Here is an 18,302-nt window from a genome sequence, read left to right as displayed (position 1 = left end):
TGCATATGCCGACAAACTGTTATCACGGGGATTTCGGTGTCAGCACTAAATCTGGTCTCAAGACCGTAAAATTTAGAATATTCTTACATAATTATGCAGTGACATTATTACATACACTTACAAAATTAACCTTATCTACAACAGTAAAAGTGCAGGTCTGACCCTACAACGGCATAGGATGGAACTAAACATTTACAAGCCTTGAAGGCACTGGCTGTTTATCGCATCATACATATAATGTAGTAAACAACATACTATATACATATATATTGATACATATACGAGGATATAATAGAAGCAATGAGGATAATAATTACAGGTATGTTAGCAGTTTTGTTTGTGAAAGACAATCATAAAATCGTCAACATCATTTATATTTTTTTAAAGTAGAAGGAAAAACGTATGCTGTTGCGACTTAATATAATTGAAATTTAATCGCAAAAAAAACCTGTTAAAGGGTCTCGATACCCTCTCATCGCACACAATTTCAGTGTTGACCATACTGCACGAGCTATGTCAAGTGGCGGCGGTGCCCGGCGACTGCACACCCCTTGAAACACATAAACTGGATGACTTTGACCCGCGGACAGTGTACAGCGCTAACCAGGAGCTGGCCACCCATCAACCACCACGCCGGGTACCAGGGGACTTCCGTGCTCATCGCCCACTGCCTACACACCATTTTGCCACAACGGAACTGAAAAAGAACCCGTCCCCAATGATTCTATGGCCATATATGTGTAAGATTTTATATGTATGTATACAGCAAGCGTGTGACTGAATGCATTTAATTGGAGTGAAATAATTGGTGTTCTCATTTCTTTCTTTCCCTGCCTGTTAGAACGGTTGTTAGTATACTCTATGCCTAGTTTACATTAAGTGATTTTTCATCACAGCAATGTAAATCATATTGTGAACTCAATGATGATGTCAACTTCATATTGCCTCTGCACAGCCACCATGAAAGCCGATGGAATCGTTTACGATGCATTCGAGTTTAAGCGTTTTATGGACCCCGAGCGGACTATTTACGCGGACGGACAGTCACTGTGGGAGGAAGGGCGGCCCTGGCACCGTCTGCTCGAGCTGGGAACAAATATGTTCCAGAAGATCAGCGGACCAGACGGCAACCCGCTCGGCAACTTTGACGGTATGACGAGCTGCCAATAAGCATTATATATGTGCTTTAAATTTAATAATTGCATATAATGTATTTGTCATTTCATTTCTTTCTACATTTCATTAACTAATTGAAATGTGTCAGTGTTGAAACAATTAACTTGGTAAAAAATATATATTGCACACACAACACAGGACAATCTGGTGTAAAGGTGGGTATCGCCGGAAGTGGGGAGCCCGAGCTGCAGGACTATGGCGACCTTTTCGCCAACTTCATCTACACTGGCGGCCAGGGGTTCATGGAGGTATTAAAGTGCTATATCAACACCACGTTTTGCCCATTTATTTTATGAGATGAGCCTACAACACCTTAAACGTTTGCCTTGATGTGGAATACCCACCACCTTGATTATGAGTTTTATTTTCTTCCTAAAATCTCAGTTAGGTGAAAGAAAGCTAACTGCATTTTAATGTTTTGTAGGTACCGTTGGTGCGAGGGTCCATCTTACTAACCCATATTTTTAAAAACGCTGACCCCTTGATCACTCCATACTGCCTCGATAACATCAACGGAGAAAGCCACACCTTCGACTGCCCTCACGAACCTGCAAGTAAGTACATGCAATGCCGAATCAATATAATAAATAACTACTTGTAAATACTTTTACAATGGTCTCTCAATTATCAGAAAACTGATACAATGTATGTTTATTACTGAAATGGAAATGCTTATTTTTAATCCGAGTTTATATGTTACTTTTTAACACTGAGTACTGTTATTCAGGTAGTGACGGCGGAAGTGGTTACCTGAGTGCCACATGCCCTGGTTCCGTACTCGAGATAACGCTGCACAACACTCGACCCATCCATGACGTCACGCTCGTGCAATGGGCGGCGAACACTGCAGATGTGTACAGCGGAAGCCACGGCATGCACACGTGCACGACTAGTCAATGCCGTCTTGCGGACGGCGGGAAGACCGTTCATATTTCCGTGCCAAACGCTTCAGGTACACGCTATCAAGATGTCGAATGTTCTGTCCGATTTTTGATACTTTTTTTACCTTATCTGAATAATTATATGGATCGTTACCGTATTTATTTTCATCAAATCGTCATTATTGTCAGTGTCGTGATGATAATAATCAGGTCAGATGTCATTCGCCATCAACTACATCGGTCACTATCTCCTCCCACCTGACTGGGTGAATCACCCGCAACAGGTCTCATGCGGCTCGGGAAAACGTGACGTCCTTGACCACCACAGACGCGCGGTACAGGACATTAATATGCATGCAACGTGCGACAGCAACAAAAACGTCGAGATACGCGTCGATTTAGCAGGCAACTATATCAACGAAACCGATTGGGTAAGAAAGCCTAAATGAAAACGTCCATCATGTGCAAGAACTTGATGAGTATATACTAGTACATATAAAACATCATCAGACATTTGGTAATTGCATTTTGGAGATTGGGCTATATTTCTTCATAAATGTTTAATGCGTACCCACTTCATGTGCCTATTTAACTCGAAAGGTACAATACGCTATAGAGGGCAGTTCTATCTGGGCGCATCCTCCGCCGATGCGCAACTGCGACCCGAGCCACTGCACAAGACAAGGCAACGTCGTCACCATCAAGTACCACTCACAACACGCCCACATCAAGTTAGTGGTACACCGATAGTATAATTTGATTTACCTCTTTATCAGCAAGTGCCAGTTAAAGGATGCCGTATCTCTTTCCGTCCTTCATTTAAGCAAGACTGTATCGTGATATGTATGTTTGGTTCTATCACAGACTGGCGATTAACATTGTTGGTGTGACGACGTTACCATGGTCCTACTGGATAGATAATCCCTTCTACCTTGTGTGCGGCACCGGTCAGGTGGTCAATTATGGAGGCTCAGGAACTGTTACCGTTACCAGTCATACAAACCCTCCAACAACGACGTCCACATCGACAAGCCAGCCCACACAGACTGCTGCTACCGAGCCGGTTGCCCACACGACGGTGCACAACCCCGCACCCACGGGCGTCCCTCTTGGTCCTAACAAAAAGTTCATACTAGAGATGAACGAGCAAGGCAAAGATCTACCGAATCAGGCGAGTGTAAAATAACTAATATTCCTTCTCATGTGGCCCAGCAGGCATCCAAACCGAATACTTATCATAAAACTATTAATAATTTATGTATTGTCCAACGTCAAGGTACTAAAGCACAGGCCGGGTCGAACTCGTAAGGATAAAGGGAAAATGTAACACAAGCTTTGAATAAAAATAGGGCATTTATTAATGCCATAAAAGTGTTTTTACGAAATATCTTAAAATAAAACATAAGAGTCAATAGCATGTGTATAATAACATTTCCCGAAATTATAATAAAACTATTGATAATTTCTCGAAATTTATGAACGGAAGATAGCTGTTAGTTTGACTAACTTTATTTGTCTTAGATGCTTAAACAATCTAAACTTAAACTACTTTATATTTACACTTTCAGACCCGGAAGTTTGTGTTGTATTTTAGCGAGGAGGTATCGCCGCACGTGCACGGGAACTCCCTCACCTTCTCTCCGATCTCGGGTGGTGCTTACACCGGAATCATGCAGCTGGCGTACCTTGGTAATATATACATGTACTATCTATCATTTGCAAAGAAGTGCTTCATTTTAAAATCCCCAAAAGCGTATATTACATTCTTGATTATTCCAGAAAATGTATTTATAATATGACTTGGTTGGTCGTCATTGGTCACATTCCTCACTATTCATTATACAAGTAAACTCGTACCGTATTAATTTTATTAAACCATTCTTTAAATGGATATATTAACTATATATATTATGTAATATTGTTCTTGACTATACCAGATGACACAGTACATATGGGGCAAAACGTGCAGTTTATTAGTAGTAGCTCGTTCATATTTTAAAATACACGTGCACCATAATTTATGAAATGCACGTGTTCTATGCAGGCTCCGGTGTACGCGGGGATTACAGTAACGGTACGATGATGGACAGGTACGCCGGCGTCTATTCATACAAGCCGAGCACGTCGTTTTGCGTGAGCGAGTCCACCAGCCGCGCACACGCCGTGTTCGATTGGCGGCCGAACAATCAGCACGCCGCCTCGCCGACCGCGGAACTGCTCATGCTGCTCATGCCCCATCACGTGAGTTTCTTAAAACTCGCTCTTCAGAATAAACGGGAGATACTATACAGGAAAACTGTGTTAAATAAACAAAGCGCAACTGATTGAATAACCGAAATTCACGTTGATTTCGATTGGTTATAGCTTAAATTGCACCCAACGTCTATTTCTACATGTGCAGTCGTACCTGATGAAGTCGATGTTCGGCGGACGGATGGTAAAGACGGTGTTCGGGTTTGACGCCCTCGAGGAGAGCGTATGGGACCTGTCGATGGACCTTCCCCGGGCCGCCATGACCCCCGACCCCACCGCTCTTTCGTCCCTCGGCGCCCATCAGCGACAGGTGTGTAGATAATAACTGCGAAGGCGGTTAATTATACTTAATATGGGAGGCTTTAGTTATAACATCGAAACAATACAAATTGATCCTTATGTCGAGTACCACAGGACACAGCATTTACTTTACAAGTACGCCGGTATAGCACTCATTGAAAAGGGTAATTTTGCATAACGCTTATTCAAGGACATTCTCAGTGCTGTCGAGAGGGACGCTGCCAACCAGAACCTGGCTGCCATCTGCGGGCAAGCGGACAGCTATAATGTGGGCAAGGCAATCGGAATGGCGGCACGGCTTGCCAGCATCTCTCGCGCCTTCGGCACAAATCACCACACCGCCATTGACACAGATATCCGCAACTGCCTCGAGAAATGGCTTCGGATACAAGGTACATTTGTACTCATTACCCCACGCCAGCTTTAATAATTACAAACCTAAACTACTTATAAATTGTAATTAAAGTCTAAATTTTAATACATTATAGTCTTAAATTTAATACATTTTAATAGCTTAAGCGGTGACTTTGGATAGCAAAGTCATGCAAAGTCATATATAAAATTGTTAGAAAGCACGGTCATATTATAAAGGTGTAGTGTAGGATAGCAGTGTGTTAACTAATTATAATTGTTCTATAAATATGTTTGATATTGGTCTAGTAGTTGAATAGCGGTCAAAAATAGGTCTAGTATTTGAATAGCGGTCAAAAATAGGTCTAGTAGTTGAATAGCAGTGTCAAACATAGGTCTAGTAGTTGAATAGCGGTCAAAAATAGGTCTAGGAGTTGAATAGCAGTCAAAAATAGGTCTAGTAGTTGAATAGCAGTGTCAAACATAGGTCTAGTAGTTGAATAGCGGTCATAAATAGGTCTAGTAGTTGAATAGCAGTGTCAAACATAGGTCTAGTAGTTGAATAGCAGTCAAAAATAGGTCTAGTAGTTGAATAGCAGTGTCAAACATAGGTCTAGTAGTTGAATAGCCGTGTCAAACATAGGTCTAGTAGTTGAATAGCAGTGTCAAACATAGGTCTAGTAGTTGAATAGCAGTGTCAAACATAGGTCTAGTAGTTGAATAGCGGTCATAAATAGGTCTAGTAGTTGAATAGCAGTGTCAAACATAGGTCTAGTAGTTGAATAGCAGTCAAAAATAGGTCTAGTAGTTGAATAGCAGTGTCAAACATAGGTCTAGTAGTTGAATAGCCGTGTCAAACATAGGTCTAGTAGTTGAATAGCAGTGTCAAACATAGGTCTAGTAGTTGAATAGCAGTGTCAAACATAGGTCTAGTAGTTGAATAGCAGTCAAAAATAGGTCTAGTAGTTGAATAGCAGTGTCAAACATAGGTCTAGTAGTTGAATAGCAGTTTCAAACATGGGTTTAGTAGTTGAATAGCAGTGTCAAACATAGGTCTAGTAGTTGAATAGCGGTGTCAAACATAGGTCTAGTAGTTGAATAGCAGTGTCAAACATAGGTCTAGTAGTTGAATAGCAGTGTCAAACATAGGTCTAGTAGTTGAATAGCGGTCAAAAATAGGTCTAGTAGTTGGATAGCAGTGTCAAACATAGGTCTAGTAGTTGAATAACAGTCAAAAATAGGTCTAGTAGTTGAATAGCAGTCAAACATAGGTCTAGTAGTTGAATAGCAGTGTCAAACATAGGTCTAGTAGTTAAATAGCAGTGTCAAACATAGGTCTAGTAGTTCAATAGCAGTGTCAAACATAGGTCTAGTAGCTGAATAGCAGTGTCAAACATAGATCTAGTAGTTGAATAGCAGTGTCAAACATGGGTTTAGTAGTTTAAGCAGTGTCAAACATGGGTTTAGTTGATGAATAGCAGTGTCAAACATAGGTCTAGTAGTTGAATAGCAGTGTCAAACATATGTCTAGTAGTTGAATAGCAATGTCAAACATGGGTTTAGTTGATGAATAGCAGTGTCAAACATTGGTCTAGTAGTTGAATAGCGGTGTCAAACATAGGTCTAGTAGTTGAATAGCAGTGTCAAACATAGGTCTAGTAGTTGAATAGCGGTCTAAAATAGGTCTAGTAGTTGAATAGCAGTGTCAAACATGGGTTTAGTTGATGAATAGCAGTGTCAAACGTAAGTCTAGTAGTTGAATAGCAGTGTCAAACGTAGGTTTAGTTGATGAATAGCAGTGTCAAACGTAGGTTTAGTTGATGAATAGCAGTGTCAAACATAGGTTTAGTTGATGATTTAGTTGAAAATCAGTGTCAGATGTAGGTCTATTTGTTGGAAAACAGTGTCAAACGTAGGTCTAGTTGTCGAAAAGCAGTGTCAGAAATAGTTCTAATTGTCGAAAAGCGGTGTCCTAGGTAGGTCTAGGTGTCGAAAAGCAGTATCAAACTTAAATCTAGTTGTTGAAAAGCAGTGTCAGACGTATGTCTAGTTGACGAAAAGCAGTGTCAGACGTTGGTCTAGTTGTTGGAAACCAGTGTCAGACATAGGTGTAATTGTCGAAAAGCAGGGTCAGAGGTAGGTCTAGTTGTCAAAAAGCAGTGTCAGACATTTGTCTAGTTTTTGAAAAGTAGTGTCAGAGGTAGGTCTAGTTGTCCAAAAGCAGAGTCAAACTTAGGTCTAGTTGTCGGAAAGCAGTCAGAGGTAGGTCTAGTTGTTGAAAAGCAGTGTCAAACGTAGGTCTAGTTGTCGAAAAGCAGTGTCAGATGAAGGTCTGGTTGTTGAAAAGCAGTGTCATGCGTAGGTCTAGTTGTCGAAAAGCGGTGTCAGACGTATGTCTAGTTATCGAAAAACAGTGTCAAGCGTAGGTCCAGTTGTCGAAAAGCAGTGTCAGACGTAGGTCTAGAAAAGCAGTTTCAGACGTATGTCTAGTTTTTGGAAACCAGTGTCAAACATAGGTCTAGTTGTTGAAAAGCAGTGTCAGAGGTAGGTCTAATTGTCGAAATGCAGTGTCAGAGGTAGGTCTAGTTGTCGCAAAGCAGTGTCAGACGTAAGTCTAGTTGTTGGAAAGCAGTGTCAGACGTAGGTCTAGTTATCGAAAAACAGTCAGAGGTAGGTCTAGTTGTTGAAAAGCAGTGTCAAACGTAGGTCTAGTTGTCGAAAAGCAGTGTCAGAGGAAGGTCTGGTTGTTGAAAAGCAGTGTCATGCGTTGGTCTAGTTGTCGAAAAGCGGTGTCAGACGTATGTCTAGTTATCGAAAAACAGTGTCAAGCGTGGGTCCAGTTGTCGAAAAGCAGTGTCAGACGTAGGTCTAGAAAAGCAGTTTCAGACGTATGTCTAGTTTTTGGAAACCAGTGTCAGACATAGGTCTAGTTGTTGAAAAGCAGTGTCAGAGGTAGGTCTAATTGTCGAAATGCAGTGTCAGAGGTAGGTCTAGTTGTCGAAAAGCAGTGTCAGACGTATGTCTAGTTGTTGGAAAGCAGTGTCAGACGTAGGTCTAGTTATCGAAAAACAGTGTCAGACGTAGGTCTTGTTGTCGAAAAGCAGTGTCAGACGTAGGTCTAGTTCTTGGAAAGCAGTGTCAGACGTAGGTCTAGTTTTGGAAACCAGGGTCAGATATATTTCTTATTGTTAAAAAGCAGTGACAAACGTAGGTCTAATTGTCGAAATGCAGTGTCAGAGGTAGGTCTAGTTGTCGAAAAGCAGTTTCAGACGTAAGTCTAGTTGTTGGAAAGCAATGTCAGACGTAGGTCTAGTTGTCGAAATGCAATGTCAGAGGTAGGTCTAGTTGTCGAAAAGCAGTGTCAGACGTAAGTCTAGTTGTTAAAAAGCAGTGACAAACGTAGGTCTTATTGTCGAAATGCAGTGTCAGAGGTTGGTCTAGTTGTCGAAAAGCAGTGTCAGACGTAAGTCTAGTTGTTGGAGAATACAGTGTCAGACGTAGGTATAGTTGTCGAAAGGTAGTGTCAAAAGTAGGTCAAATTGTCGAAAAGCAGTGTCAGACGTGGGTCTAGTTGTTGAAAAGCGGTGTCAGACGTATGTCTAGTTCTCGAAAAGCAATGTCAAATGTGGGTCTAATAGTTGAAAAGCAGTGTCAGGCGTAGGTCTAGTTGTCAATAAGCAGTGTCAGATGTAGGCCTAGTTGTCGAAAAGCAGTGTCAGACTTAGGCCTTGTTTTCGAAAAGCAGTGGAAATAGTGGTTGAATAGGGTTACGAACATATTCTTGTGTTTGATTTACACTTAAAATTGATTTAAAGCTGTTGAAAAGCAGTGTCAGAAAAGGGTATAGTTGTTGAAAAATCGGTCTAGCTGTAACAGTTGAAGAAACAGTGTCAGAAAAGGGTATAGTCGTTGAAAAGCCGTGTCAGACATCAGCTTAACGGTTTAAAGCAGAGTTAATAGTGGTTGAATACGGTGCTAAACATATTCTTTTGTTTGATAAAGTGGCAGGTACCGGTCGTCAGAGAGAAATGTTGATGACAGTGTCTGATATTGTTTAAGTTGTTGAGAAGCAGGGCAGTCATTGGTTAAGTTGTTAATTGACAGTAGACATAGAGTTGTTAGATATGTAAATCTACTTGTGGAATTGCAATGTCAGATGAAGTCTTTGTCTAGTTATTGATAAGGAAAGTTGATGTCAGACGTAGCTTTCGATATTAAAAAGGAGTGTCATACTGAATGTGTAGTTTATTTTTGCCATAGACACGTTATCGGACAAATGGAAGTTTCACTACGACACTGTTTGGGGAGGCCTATTCCTTCGGGCCACAGACGGCGACCTGAATTTCGGAGTGGACTATGGATTCCCCTATTACAACGACCACCACTTTCACCTCGGCTACTTCATCTACGCACTGGCATATTACGCCAAATTCAATCCCCAGTGGGGACAAGGTCAGTGTTTTTCTGATTCTAACGCACACTGACATAGTTATTACTGTGTTTAACCATATATGTTTTTCTAAATTGATAATTTTAGTTTTATTTGTACGATAAAGATATTTTTTGCAGCAAATAAGCACCGGATCTATCTGTTGGTGCGAGACGTGAGCAACCTGAGCCCAAGCGATGAGTTCTTCCCTGTGGCCCGACACAAGGACATGTACACGGGCTTCTCATGGGCGTCCGGGATCGTTCCGGGAACCAGGCAAGAGGAGTCTGCATCAGAGGTGGGCGTTTTATTGGCTATGTACAATTTTAGAGAATTGGCAGATAGACTAGGTATATATATTGCATCGTTATTCCGATTGCCCAATCCATAAATGTAAGCACGTGGCCCAATGACATGCGTTTTTTTGTAAATTATATTCGTTCGAATAATGTGTCTGATCCAAGCGCTACTTTGTATACCTATACAGGGTTTGAATTGTTACCATGGCGTGGCTGCCCTTGGGGAGGCCCTGAACGATAAGCGGTTGCAACACGTTGGACAGGTGATGCTGGCCATGGAACTGATGTCCGTCCGCGAGTATTGGCAGGTGCGCGAGCACAACCGCCCTCATTTCCCGCCCGTCATCCAGGATACGGGTGTGGTAGGAATGGTCGCTGAGGATAGCTTCTACGTGTACACACTGAACTGGCCGTGTGACCCAAACAGGTTCCCCATGCGCCACGCGTGTCTGGTTGGAATCCAGGTCATACCCATAACTTCCGTTTCCAAGTACTGGGTAGATAAGGTACGTAGAATTACTTTCGAACAAATGGAAGCAAACTACATACACTCAGTCGAAACCATGTTTTCATTTTGAAAGATTAGCGTGACCCGACCTCACGAGCTTGCGCTCGAAAACGTTCATGTGACCCTTATTTTGAATTGTAATGCTAGTACTTTTAGATTCCATTAATTTATTGATAGTAACCTTTATTTGGTTTGCCATCAGCATGCTGGCTCAAATCGTTAATCTAAATTCCTACTCCTATCTCGTCAATCGTGCGACTGATATTAAAGGAGTGGGCGGCGTCCATCGAGCACTCTTGCACGTCAGCGATCCACCCAGAACGGGAACCATCATATAGCATTGCCGACCACACGGAGCGATCCAGGAATCTCAGCACTGTGAGTGAACCATATAGATGTTCAAACGATCCATCTAACGATCCGTCAAATGAGCCCAATTACTATTTAATATTTTAAATTAAAATTTTAATTATAAAAGTTTTCTAATCATTGCCAAATAGCTACAAAACTCCTACTGTAGACTGGCAAGTTGTTTAATTATACTTTGTTTCTTCAGGGTTGGGCGGCCTTCTGTTATGCGGCGATGGCACCGCTGGACGCGATCCATCAGGCCGAGGCCGCCAACTACTTAAAGGACAAGCGCCCGCAGGAGCTCGTTGGCGGCACAGGCGTTGCAAGCACTCTGCTGTTTATATTTGCTAGCACATAATGTCATATTAAAATATCAAAACCATCATGTTTTTATGTTTCATTTTCCCTTAGCTGCATGCAATAGACATTATTAAGATAATTTTAGAAAGCAACAACAAAGCGGGTGTCAATTTCGAACGTGTTCTGACACTTACTAAATAATGATTGTATCCTAGCGTAACCGCTGACCTGTGCCTACTGTGATAACAAGGATCTTCTTTATCATCTTTCTTGTGTCCGGTATCAATATTACTAACTTGTTATCTTCTCTTACATATAACGTATACACTCTACCACCATTGTTCACTAATAACAGTTGTACTAGTATACACAAATGCAAGGATACTTTACGTTTCTAGTGGCCTTGTGGGCACCAATTATGGTGATGTGCAGCGACATTGACGCCTGCCCCATGTACGGCTGCCGTCCTAGCGGCACGTTTTCCATGACTTGTGATGTTCCGCGTGATAACGTCACCGTGGGATGGGTCGCAGATTTCTTCATCGGACCAGTGCCAGGTGGGTTGATGCATTGGATTGGGGTTAGTTGATGTTTGATAAATTGATATACATGTATACATACATACATGTATATCATTACCATCGTATCGGTCAAACTTGAATACGACAAAATGTCACTTACTTGAGTTATGCATAACAAATTAATGCAAAAATAGTTTAAAATACCAAAACAAAACACTTCACAGTCTTAAACTCATAGTTTCACATTTTGTGTCGCTTTCTTTAAGATTTCGGCGGTTGCGCAGCTGACGATGCCGTTCTTGTTTGTCAGTCGAATGGACCAGGGCCAGCTGACGTGTGCGTACTTGTTCTTTATGTGTACATTTTCAAATAATGAAATCTTCTTTGAAGAATAAAGCAATGAAATGAGATGAAATATATCAAACCAGGTAATTAATATTACCGTTTCTACTAATTTTAGAGGTTACATGGTGCTAGATAAAACTTCCGGTGCCCTCCTTTGGCGTGATCCGATATTAAAGTTTCCCACACTCCCACTGATCGGCATCGGTGGCGGCTTCTGGGGCACAGACGGCGGAAACCTAGTCCTCTATGACCAGAACGGAAAGCTTCTGCTGCCCCAAATCCAACTGGATCCTAATATGAGGCCACTTTTCGGGTACAAGTTGCACTGTTTTCGGGTAATATATGTATTGGTTTTCGGGTCATAATTACATAAGGATTGGTTTTCGGGTTATAGCTGCATATAAATCCAGGTAAAAATAGCTGCAAAATTTTTGGAGGTAATATTATTTTAAAGCATTAACATAAGGCTAAGGGGAAAAGAGCTGCATTGGTGTTCGGGTTATAGTTGCATTTTTAGGTTTCGGATAATAGGTGCTTTAGTTTTCGGGCAATAGCTGCATACAGTTGCATAGGATTATGGGCAATAGTGGGCACGTGATTACGGTAATAGTTGTATATATGATTATGGGCAATAGTTGCATATGGTTATAGGCAATAGTTACATAGAATTATAGACAATGGTTGCATAGGATTATAGGCAATAGTTGCACAGGATTATGAGCAATAGTTACATAGGATTATGGCCAATAGTTACATAGGGTTATGGGTAATAGTTACATAGGGTTATGAGCAATAGTTGCATAGGGTTATGGGTAATAGTAACATAGGGTTATGGGTAATAGTAACATAGGGTTATGAGCAATAGTTACATAGGGTTATGAGCAATAGTTACATAGGGTTATGAGCAATAGTTACATAGGGTTATGAGCAATAGTTACATAGGGTTATGGGTAATAGTAACATAGGGTTATGGGTAATAGTAACATAGGGTTATGGGTAATAGTAACATAGGGTTATGAGCAATAGTTACATAGGGTTATGAGCAATAGTTACATAGGGTTATGAGCAATAGTTACATAGGGTTATGGGTAATAGTAACATAGGATTATGGCCAATAGTTGCTTAGGGTTATGAGCAATAGTTACATAGGGTTATGAGCAATAGTTACATAGGGTTATGGGTAATAGTAACATAGGGTTATGGGTAATAGTTACATAGGGTTATGAGCAATAGTTACATAGGGTTATGAGCAATAGTTGCATAGGGTTATGGGTAATAGTTACATAGGGTTATGGGTAATAGTTACATAGGGTTATGAGCAATAGTTACATAGGGTTATGGGTAATAGTTGCATAGGATTATAGGCAATAGTTGCATAGGGTTATGAGCAATAGTTGCATAGGGTTATGGGTAATAGTTACATAGGGTTATGGGTAATAGTTACATAGGGTTATGAGCAATAGTTACATAGGGTTATGGGTAATAGTAACATAGGGTTATGGGTAATAGTAACATAGGGTTATGAGCAATAGTTACATAGGGTTATGAGCAATAGTTACATAGGGTTATGGGTAATAGTTGCATAGGATTATAGGCAATAGTTGCATAGGATTATAAGCAAAATAAAGCAATAGTTGCATAGGATTATAGGCAATAGTTGCACAGGATTATGAGCAATAGTTACATAGGATTATGGGCAATAGTTGCATAGAGTTATGAGCAATAGTTACATAGGATTATGGGCCATAGTTACATAGGATTATAGGCCATAGTTACATAGGATTATAGGCAATAGTTACATAGGATTATGAGCAATAGTTACATAGGATTATAGGCCATAGTTACATAGGATTATGAGCAATAGTTACATAGGATTATGGGCCATAGTTACATAGGATTATGGGCCATAGTTACATAGGATTATAGGCCATAGTTACATAGGATTATGAGCAATAGTTACATAGGATTATGAGCAATAGTTACATAGGATTATGGGCAATAGTTGCATAGAGTTATGAGCAATAGTTACATAGGATTATGGGCCATAGTTACATAGGATTATAGGCCATAGTTACATAGGATTATAGGCAATAGTTACATAGGATTATGAGCAATAGTTACATAGGATTATAGGCCATAGTTACATAGGATTATGAGCAATAGTTACATAGGATTATGAGCAATAGTTACATAGGATTATGGGCCATAGTTACATAGGATTATAGGCCATAGTTACATAGGATTATGAGCAATAGTTACATAGGATTATGAGCAATAGTTACATAGGATTATGGGCCATAGTTACATAGGATTATGGGCCATAGTTACATAGGATTATAGGCAATAGTTGCATAAGATTATTGGCAATAGTTGCAAAGGATTATGAGCAATAGTTACATAGGATTATGGGCAATAGTTGCATGTGGTTATGAGCAATAGTTACAAATTTTTATGAGCAATATTAACATAGGGCTATGAGCAATTGTAACATAGGATTATAGGCAATAGTTACATAGGATTATGGGCAATAGTTGCCTTGGCTTTAGGTAGCATTGCATGGTTTTGAGTAATAAAGTTACAATGGTTTTCGGGCAATTATTTCATCGGAGTTTCCTTTAACTCCATTATAAATTACTTGATGTTATCGCCTGAAACGAAACAAACATAAATGAACATTAACAGTTAATTTTCCAGTGCCCAGTATGTGGACGCCGGCGACGGACTAATTTTGCTTGTATCCGAGGGTGGACAAATCGCAACATGGCTTACAGGTAGGATACAAATCTCTATTTAAGTCAAGTGAAATAAATGAATAAATGAATGAATGAATGAATGAATGAATGAATGAATGAATGAATGAATGAATGAATGAATGAATGGATGAATGGATGGATGGATGGATGGATGGATGGATGGATGGATGGATGGATGGATGGATGGATGGATTGATTGATTGATTGATTGATCGAACGAACGAGCGAACAAATAAATAAATTAATAAAACAGATTTATAGAGATAAATAAGAACACTTATCCGAAAGAAAACATTAGATTTTAAAATTTCTCAATACAATGTATCGGCTAGTTGGATTACTCCAAACTCTCGGGCACGGTCCGCTTACAGCCGTAAGAAGACACTTTTTCAATGGCTTTGCTGGGGGTATAGTCGTTAATATTAAAAAGACGTGTTAGATGGTACGTATCACTGTTATTCTTTTAAGATGGGACTCCCCATGCCAGCCTATACCTTAAAGGAACAGTGGAGCGTTCAAACGGGACATTCCTGCCTGTCGCACCTGCCGTCACCAATGGCAACAGAGTATACATCCTCACCGAGTTCAAACCGGACGACAGTGTTTGTAAATTTAGCAATAATGTGATTATTTCTAATATAAGAACGATTTTAAAGCATCCAAACTTTTTTTCCTCCAAAGTAATTCTTAACTGTCCTTTTTTCAGAGAGATGAAGCGAATCTTGGATTGCAGCGACTGTATGCAATAGACATGTTGCTGTCAATGGATGATCGAACACATATTGCGTGGTCAGCGACTTTTGAGAAAGAGCGTGTTTCCGCAAGAGGTGCCTCCAAGCTGCGCTTCAGACCCAAAATGACCGCTCAAAGATTGTACAGAAAACTGCATGATCCGGCGGTGTTAAAACCCTCGATTCTGTGGGACGCTGCGATAAGTACGGTGTATGTCTCACTTCCGCCGCCAATGCTACCCGGAGTGATGGGGAATGGAATAGACATGCTGTATGCTATAAAAGATACAGGAAATGACACTGAGCTGGTCTTCAAGACAGCGCATACTGCAACCAACATGGTTCTCTTCGATACTAGTGGACCAGTCGGAAACGCGGCGGACCAGCTCTGGATATCTTTGTCGGATGGCAAACTTCTTGCCATCGAGAAGTCGGGTGTAGTCGGTAAAGTAATAGATTTATCAAGTTTAGTTAAAGCAAACTTAACAATAACTTCAAAGATAACCACCACCAGGAAGCGATCCGCTGACGAGGACTTTTTACTCTTTGGAATACGCGTGGAAGAACCAACGGAGGCGTTCAAGCGCATTGTTTCTGGTTTTGGTGTGGACACAACGACAGAAACCCCAAAGAACTACGTTGTTGGTATTGATACCCCCGAGAACAATGAGCAGGGGATGCCGTTATCTTGGATGGTCCCCTCGCCCGAGGACGCCGTTGTATTCGGGCAGATTATAGGAATACAGGGAAATGAACATATGGAAACTCTTCTTATTGCTTATGCTCAGGAAGAAGGGAATTTTGCTAAGGTGTTCTCTTTGAGTTGAAAGCTCGATGATGACTATATAGTATATATGGCTTTGATGGGAAAACGGTTTCGGAATTTCATTTCTGTGTGAATATTTAATGAACAAGATTGCTATGAACAAAAAGGGTTCATATTCCACTTGTAATCAATACTCATTCATATGTGATATTGTATAAATGTTACTTCTTATTAAATGGCTTATCACACACATATTGTTTTTTCTTCGGTTGTATTCTGAAAACGCAGTCAAATTGGTTTTTCTTTCCATATTCCGTAATAGATAATTGTCTGGGTTTCGCAAAGCCTAATATTATTGTCAACGAGAATATACGTGGCCTTTGTCCCTTTCGACCATATGTTAATTTCCGGTTCTCTCCTCGTAATTAAATTACTACCAACTTTGTTGAAACTAGGGAAAACCTCTTTGCACACTTGCAGTAGAAATGTTGGCTCAGCTTGCTGTTATTGTTTCGGGATATAGATGTGCATGCTCGTAGGGTTAAAGACGCATGCTAATTAAAGAAATTGTCAAAATGCAGATATGTGATTATAGTAGTCTTATATTTGTTGGGAATACCACCGTGTTGCTCATTCTGGCCTTGACAACAGACTATTGGGAATACCGTAAATTCAACATTGGACAAGTGGTTACATCTCTCGCGGCAACCAATGAGGCCCGCGTTGAGGTGCCGGTGGATACTAACTCTTACATCCAGATTAGAACATTCAAAAATATCAGCCAAAATACTTCCGCCATTACTTCAGACCCATTCAGTGAGAGTGTTTACCATGCGCCAGCGTTTATGGTGAAACGCACAGTTTGGGGTGGCAAAAGTGAACGTGGGAATCAGAGCAAAGATACTCACCATTCATTTATACAAATAAGACATGAGATCAACATTTTTCAACAATATGGAAACTTATTTAGAGACTGCGACGACCTTGAACGTAAGACATTGTTAAACAATTACCATCGCTTTTGTCATATGTTTTACATTATGATGCGTATTTGGACCCGGGTTATCGCTTAGTTATGTAAATCTATTTTTTACTATTTTTCATGCGCAGGTGTTGTCAGAAACCGAATCGGACTACAGCGTTTACGACCAGCCAAGTGTTTATACTTCTTATACCCAGAAGAACAAACTAACTTTGTACATACACAAGCTCCAGCACTTGCTAGTAAGATTTCATTTTAATCAAGATATATAGATAAAATTCAAATATTCCGAAGTAGTTATTTTCAAATTTTCTTAATCTATTCAATTGGCAATTTTTTTTGTTTATATTATCATATTTCATCCCATAAAGCATACATACGAGGACCACTTAAAAACTAACAAGTTTGCATCTTTGCTCTTCCAGCTCTGGAGCCGATGGCGAGCGCATGCGCACTGGCGTGTATACTGCTGATATCTCTTGGGTTTGTTGCCGGCTGGTACGGGACATTTTCTTCATGTCACCGAGTCTCCTTTTTTCAGATTGCCTCTGTTTCATCTCTATGTGCAGGTTGTTTTTCTTCAATAGATATCACATAATTGTGTATTTTCATCAAGAGTTAAACTTAATATTCAATATTATATATTCATAATGAAAAACAGTTATTTCAAAGTTCACAAAACTGTACATACTACTTAAACGTATGAATGAATCATATTCTACGATATGACTATTGTAACAAAATGATTATTACTAGCATACCTAAATGGTGTCTTTAAAGATATGGTGATATACACAAAAGCTTCGGATTATCTAATTACTATTAATTTGCAGGTTTCTGTCTCACCCTCGGTATCGCGTTATTCCATGGAAAGTGCTACGTTCTACGGAAACTGAAGCTGTTCTCGGGAGAGGAGTTTCCAGTCAAGGATCTACTGGAGCGCTCACGTATCACCGTGTATGGCTGGTCGTTCTCCCTTGCTTGGCTTTGCGTGTTTTGCTGCTACATATCCGCATATGTGTGGCTGGTGAAAGCCCAGGGGCCACGGGAATGGCGAGGTGGGCAGGGGGCACCAGGGTCCGTGGCCCTGCAGAAAACCAGTGTTATTGCGAGATGGAGTCCTAAGGAATGTTCTGTCAGTGACATTGCAACTATATAGAATGGTAAAAAATGAAGTATTAAATTGACCTATCAAACTTTTTTTCTAACATGCGTGCGCACGACTACATACTAAATAGTGTATTTCTATATTATAATATAATGAATATAATATAAACTTTGAATTATTTTTATTATTTTTGGGGAATTCAATTAAAGGTAACATAGTGTTCGATCTCAGTTGTTTGACTTAAGTAT

General features: G+C 40.3%; 3 protein-coding genes across 3 annotated transcripts; all 3 read left to right on the top strand.

The window, feature by feature from the left end:
• Window positions 1–177: 177 nt before the first annotated feature.
• LOC128232367 (uncharacterized) lies at window positions 178–10,930 on the top strand. The gene is made up of 18 exons (XM_052945878.1): window positions 178–319; window positions 492–740; window positions 956–1,150; window positions 1,315–1,424; window positions 1,601–1,730; window positions 1,904–2,128; window positions 2,268–2,488; window positions 2,658–2,788; window positions 2,922–3,228; window positions 3,626–3,746; window positions 4,102–4,298; window positions 4,459–4,620; window positions 4,801–5,002; window positions 9,222–9,413; window positions 9,531–9,688; window positions 9,878–10,195; window positions 10,468–10,575; window positions 10,754–10,930. Exons 1-18 carry the CDS (start codon window positions 301–303, stop codon window positions 10,904–10,906), a joined length of 3,198 nt encoding a protein of 1,065 aa, XP_052801838.1. The 5' UTR covers window positions 178–300; the 3' UTR covers window positions 10,907–10,930.
• A 264-nt stretch (window positions 10,931–11,194) lies between these two features.
• On the top strand, window positions 11,195–16,040 carry LOC128232764 (uncharacterized). Its single transcript, XM_052946494.1, has 6 exons — window positions 11,195–11,405; window positions 11,636–11,705; window positions 11,830–12,027; window positions 14,409–14,485; window positions 14,936–15,069; window positions 15,174–16,040. Exons 1-6 carry the CDS (start codon window positions 11,222–11,224, stop codon window positions 16,023–16,025), a joined length of 1,515 nt encoding a protein of 504 aa, XP_052802454.1. The 5' UTR covers window positions 11,195–11,221; the 3' UTR covers window positions 16,026–16,040.
• Window positions 16,041–16,539: 499 nt separating this feature from the next.
• Window positions 16,540–18,167, top strand: LOC128230887 (uncharacterized). The gene is made up of 3 exons (XM_052943313.1): window positions 16,540–16,954; window positions 17,351–17,515; window positions 17,780–18,167. Exons 1-3 carry the CDS (start codon window positions 16,540–16,542, stop codon window positions 18,103–18,105), a joined length of 906 nt encoding a protein of 301 aa, XP_052799273.1. The 3' UTR covers window positions 18,106–18,167.
• The last annotated feature ends 135 nt before the right edge of the window (window positions 18,168–18,302 follow it).

Source organism: Mya arenaria, chromosome 4 (genome assembly GCF_026914265.1).
Source record: "Mya arenaria isolate MELC-2E11 chromosome 4, ASM2691426v1".
Lineage (NCBI taxonomy): Eukaryota > Metazoa > Mollusca > Bivalvia > Myida > Myidae > Mya > Mya arenaria.
This window is presented reverse-complemented; position numbering and strand designations above follow the sequence as displayed.

Coding starts and splice junctions, on each gene's coding strand:
- LOC128230887 (XM_052943313.1), top strand. CDS start 16,540: ATGCAGATATGTGATTATAGTAGTCTTATATTTGTTGGGAATACCACC. Junction 16,955..17,350: donor AGACTGCGACGACCTTGAAC/GTAAGACATTGT, acceptor AAAACTAACAAG/TTTGCATCTTTGCTCTTCCA. Junction 17,516..17,779: donor TGTTTCATCTCTATGTGCAG/GTTGTTTTTCTT, acceptor ATTAATTTGCAG/GTTTCTGTCTCACCCTCGGT.
- LOC128232764 (XM_052946494.1), top strand. CDS start 11,222: ATGCAAGGATACTTTACGTTTCTAGTGGCCTTGTGGGCACCAATTATG. Junction 11,406..11,635: donor CTTCATCGGACCAGTGCCAG/GTGGGTTGATGC, acceptor GCTTTCTTTAAG/ATTTCGGCGGTTGCGCAGCT. Junction 15,070..15,173: donor AGTTCAAACCGGACGACAGT/GTTTGTAAATTT, acceptor TCCTTTTTTCAG/AGAGATGAAGCGAATCTTGG.
- LOC128232367 (XM_052945878.1), top strand. Junction 2,129..2,267: donor TTCCGTGCCAAACGCTTCAG/GTACACGCTATC, acceptor GATAATAATCAG/GTCAGATGTCATTCGCCATC. Junction 9,689..9,877: donor AAGAGGAGTCTGCATCAGAG/GTGGGCGTTTTA, acceptor ATACCTATACAG/GGTTTGAATTGTTACCATGG.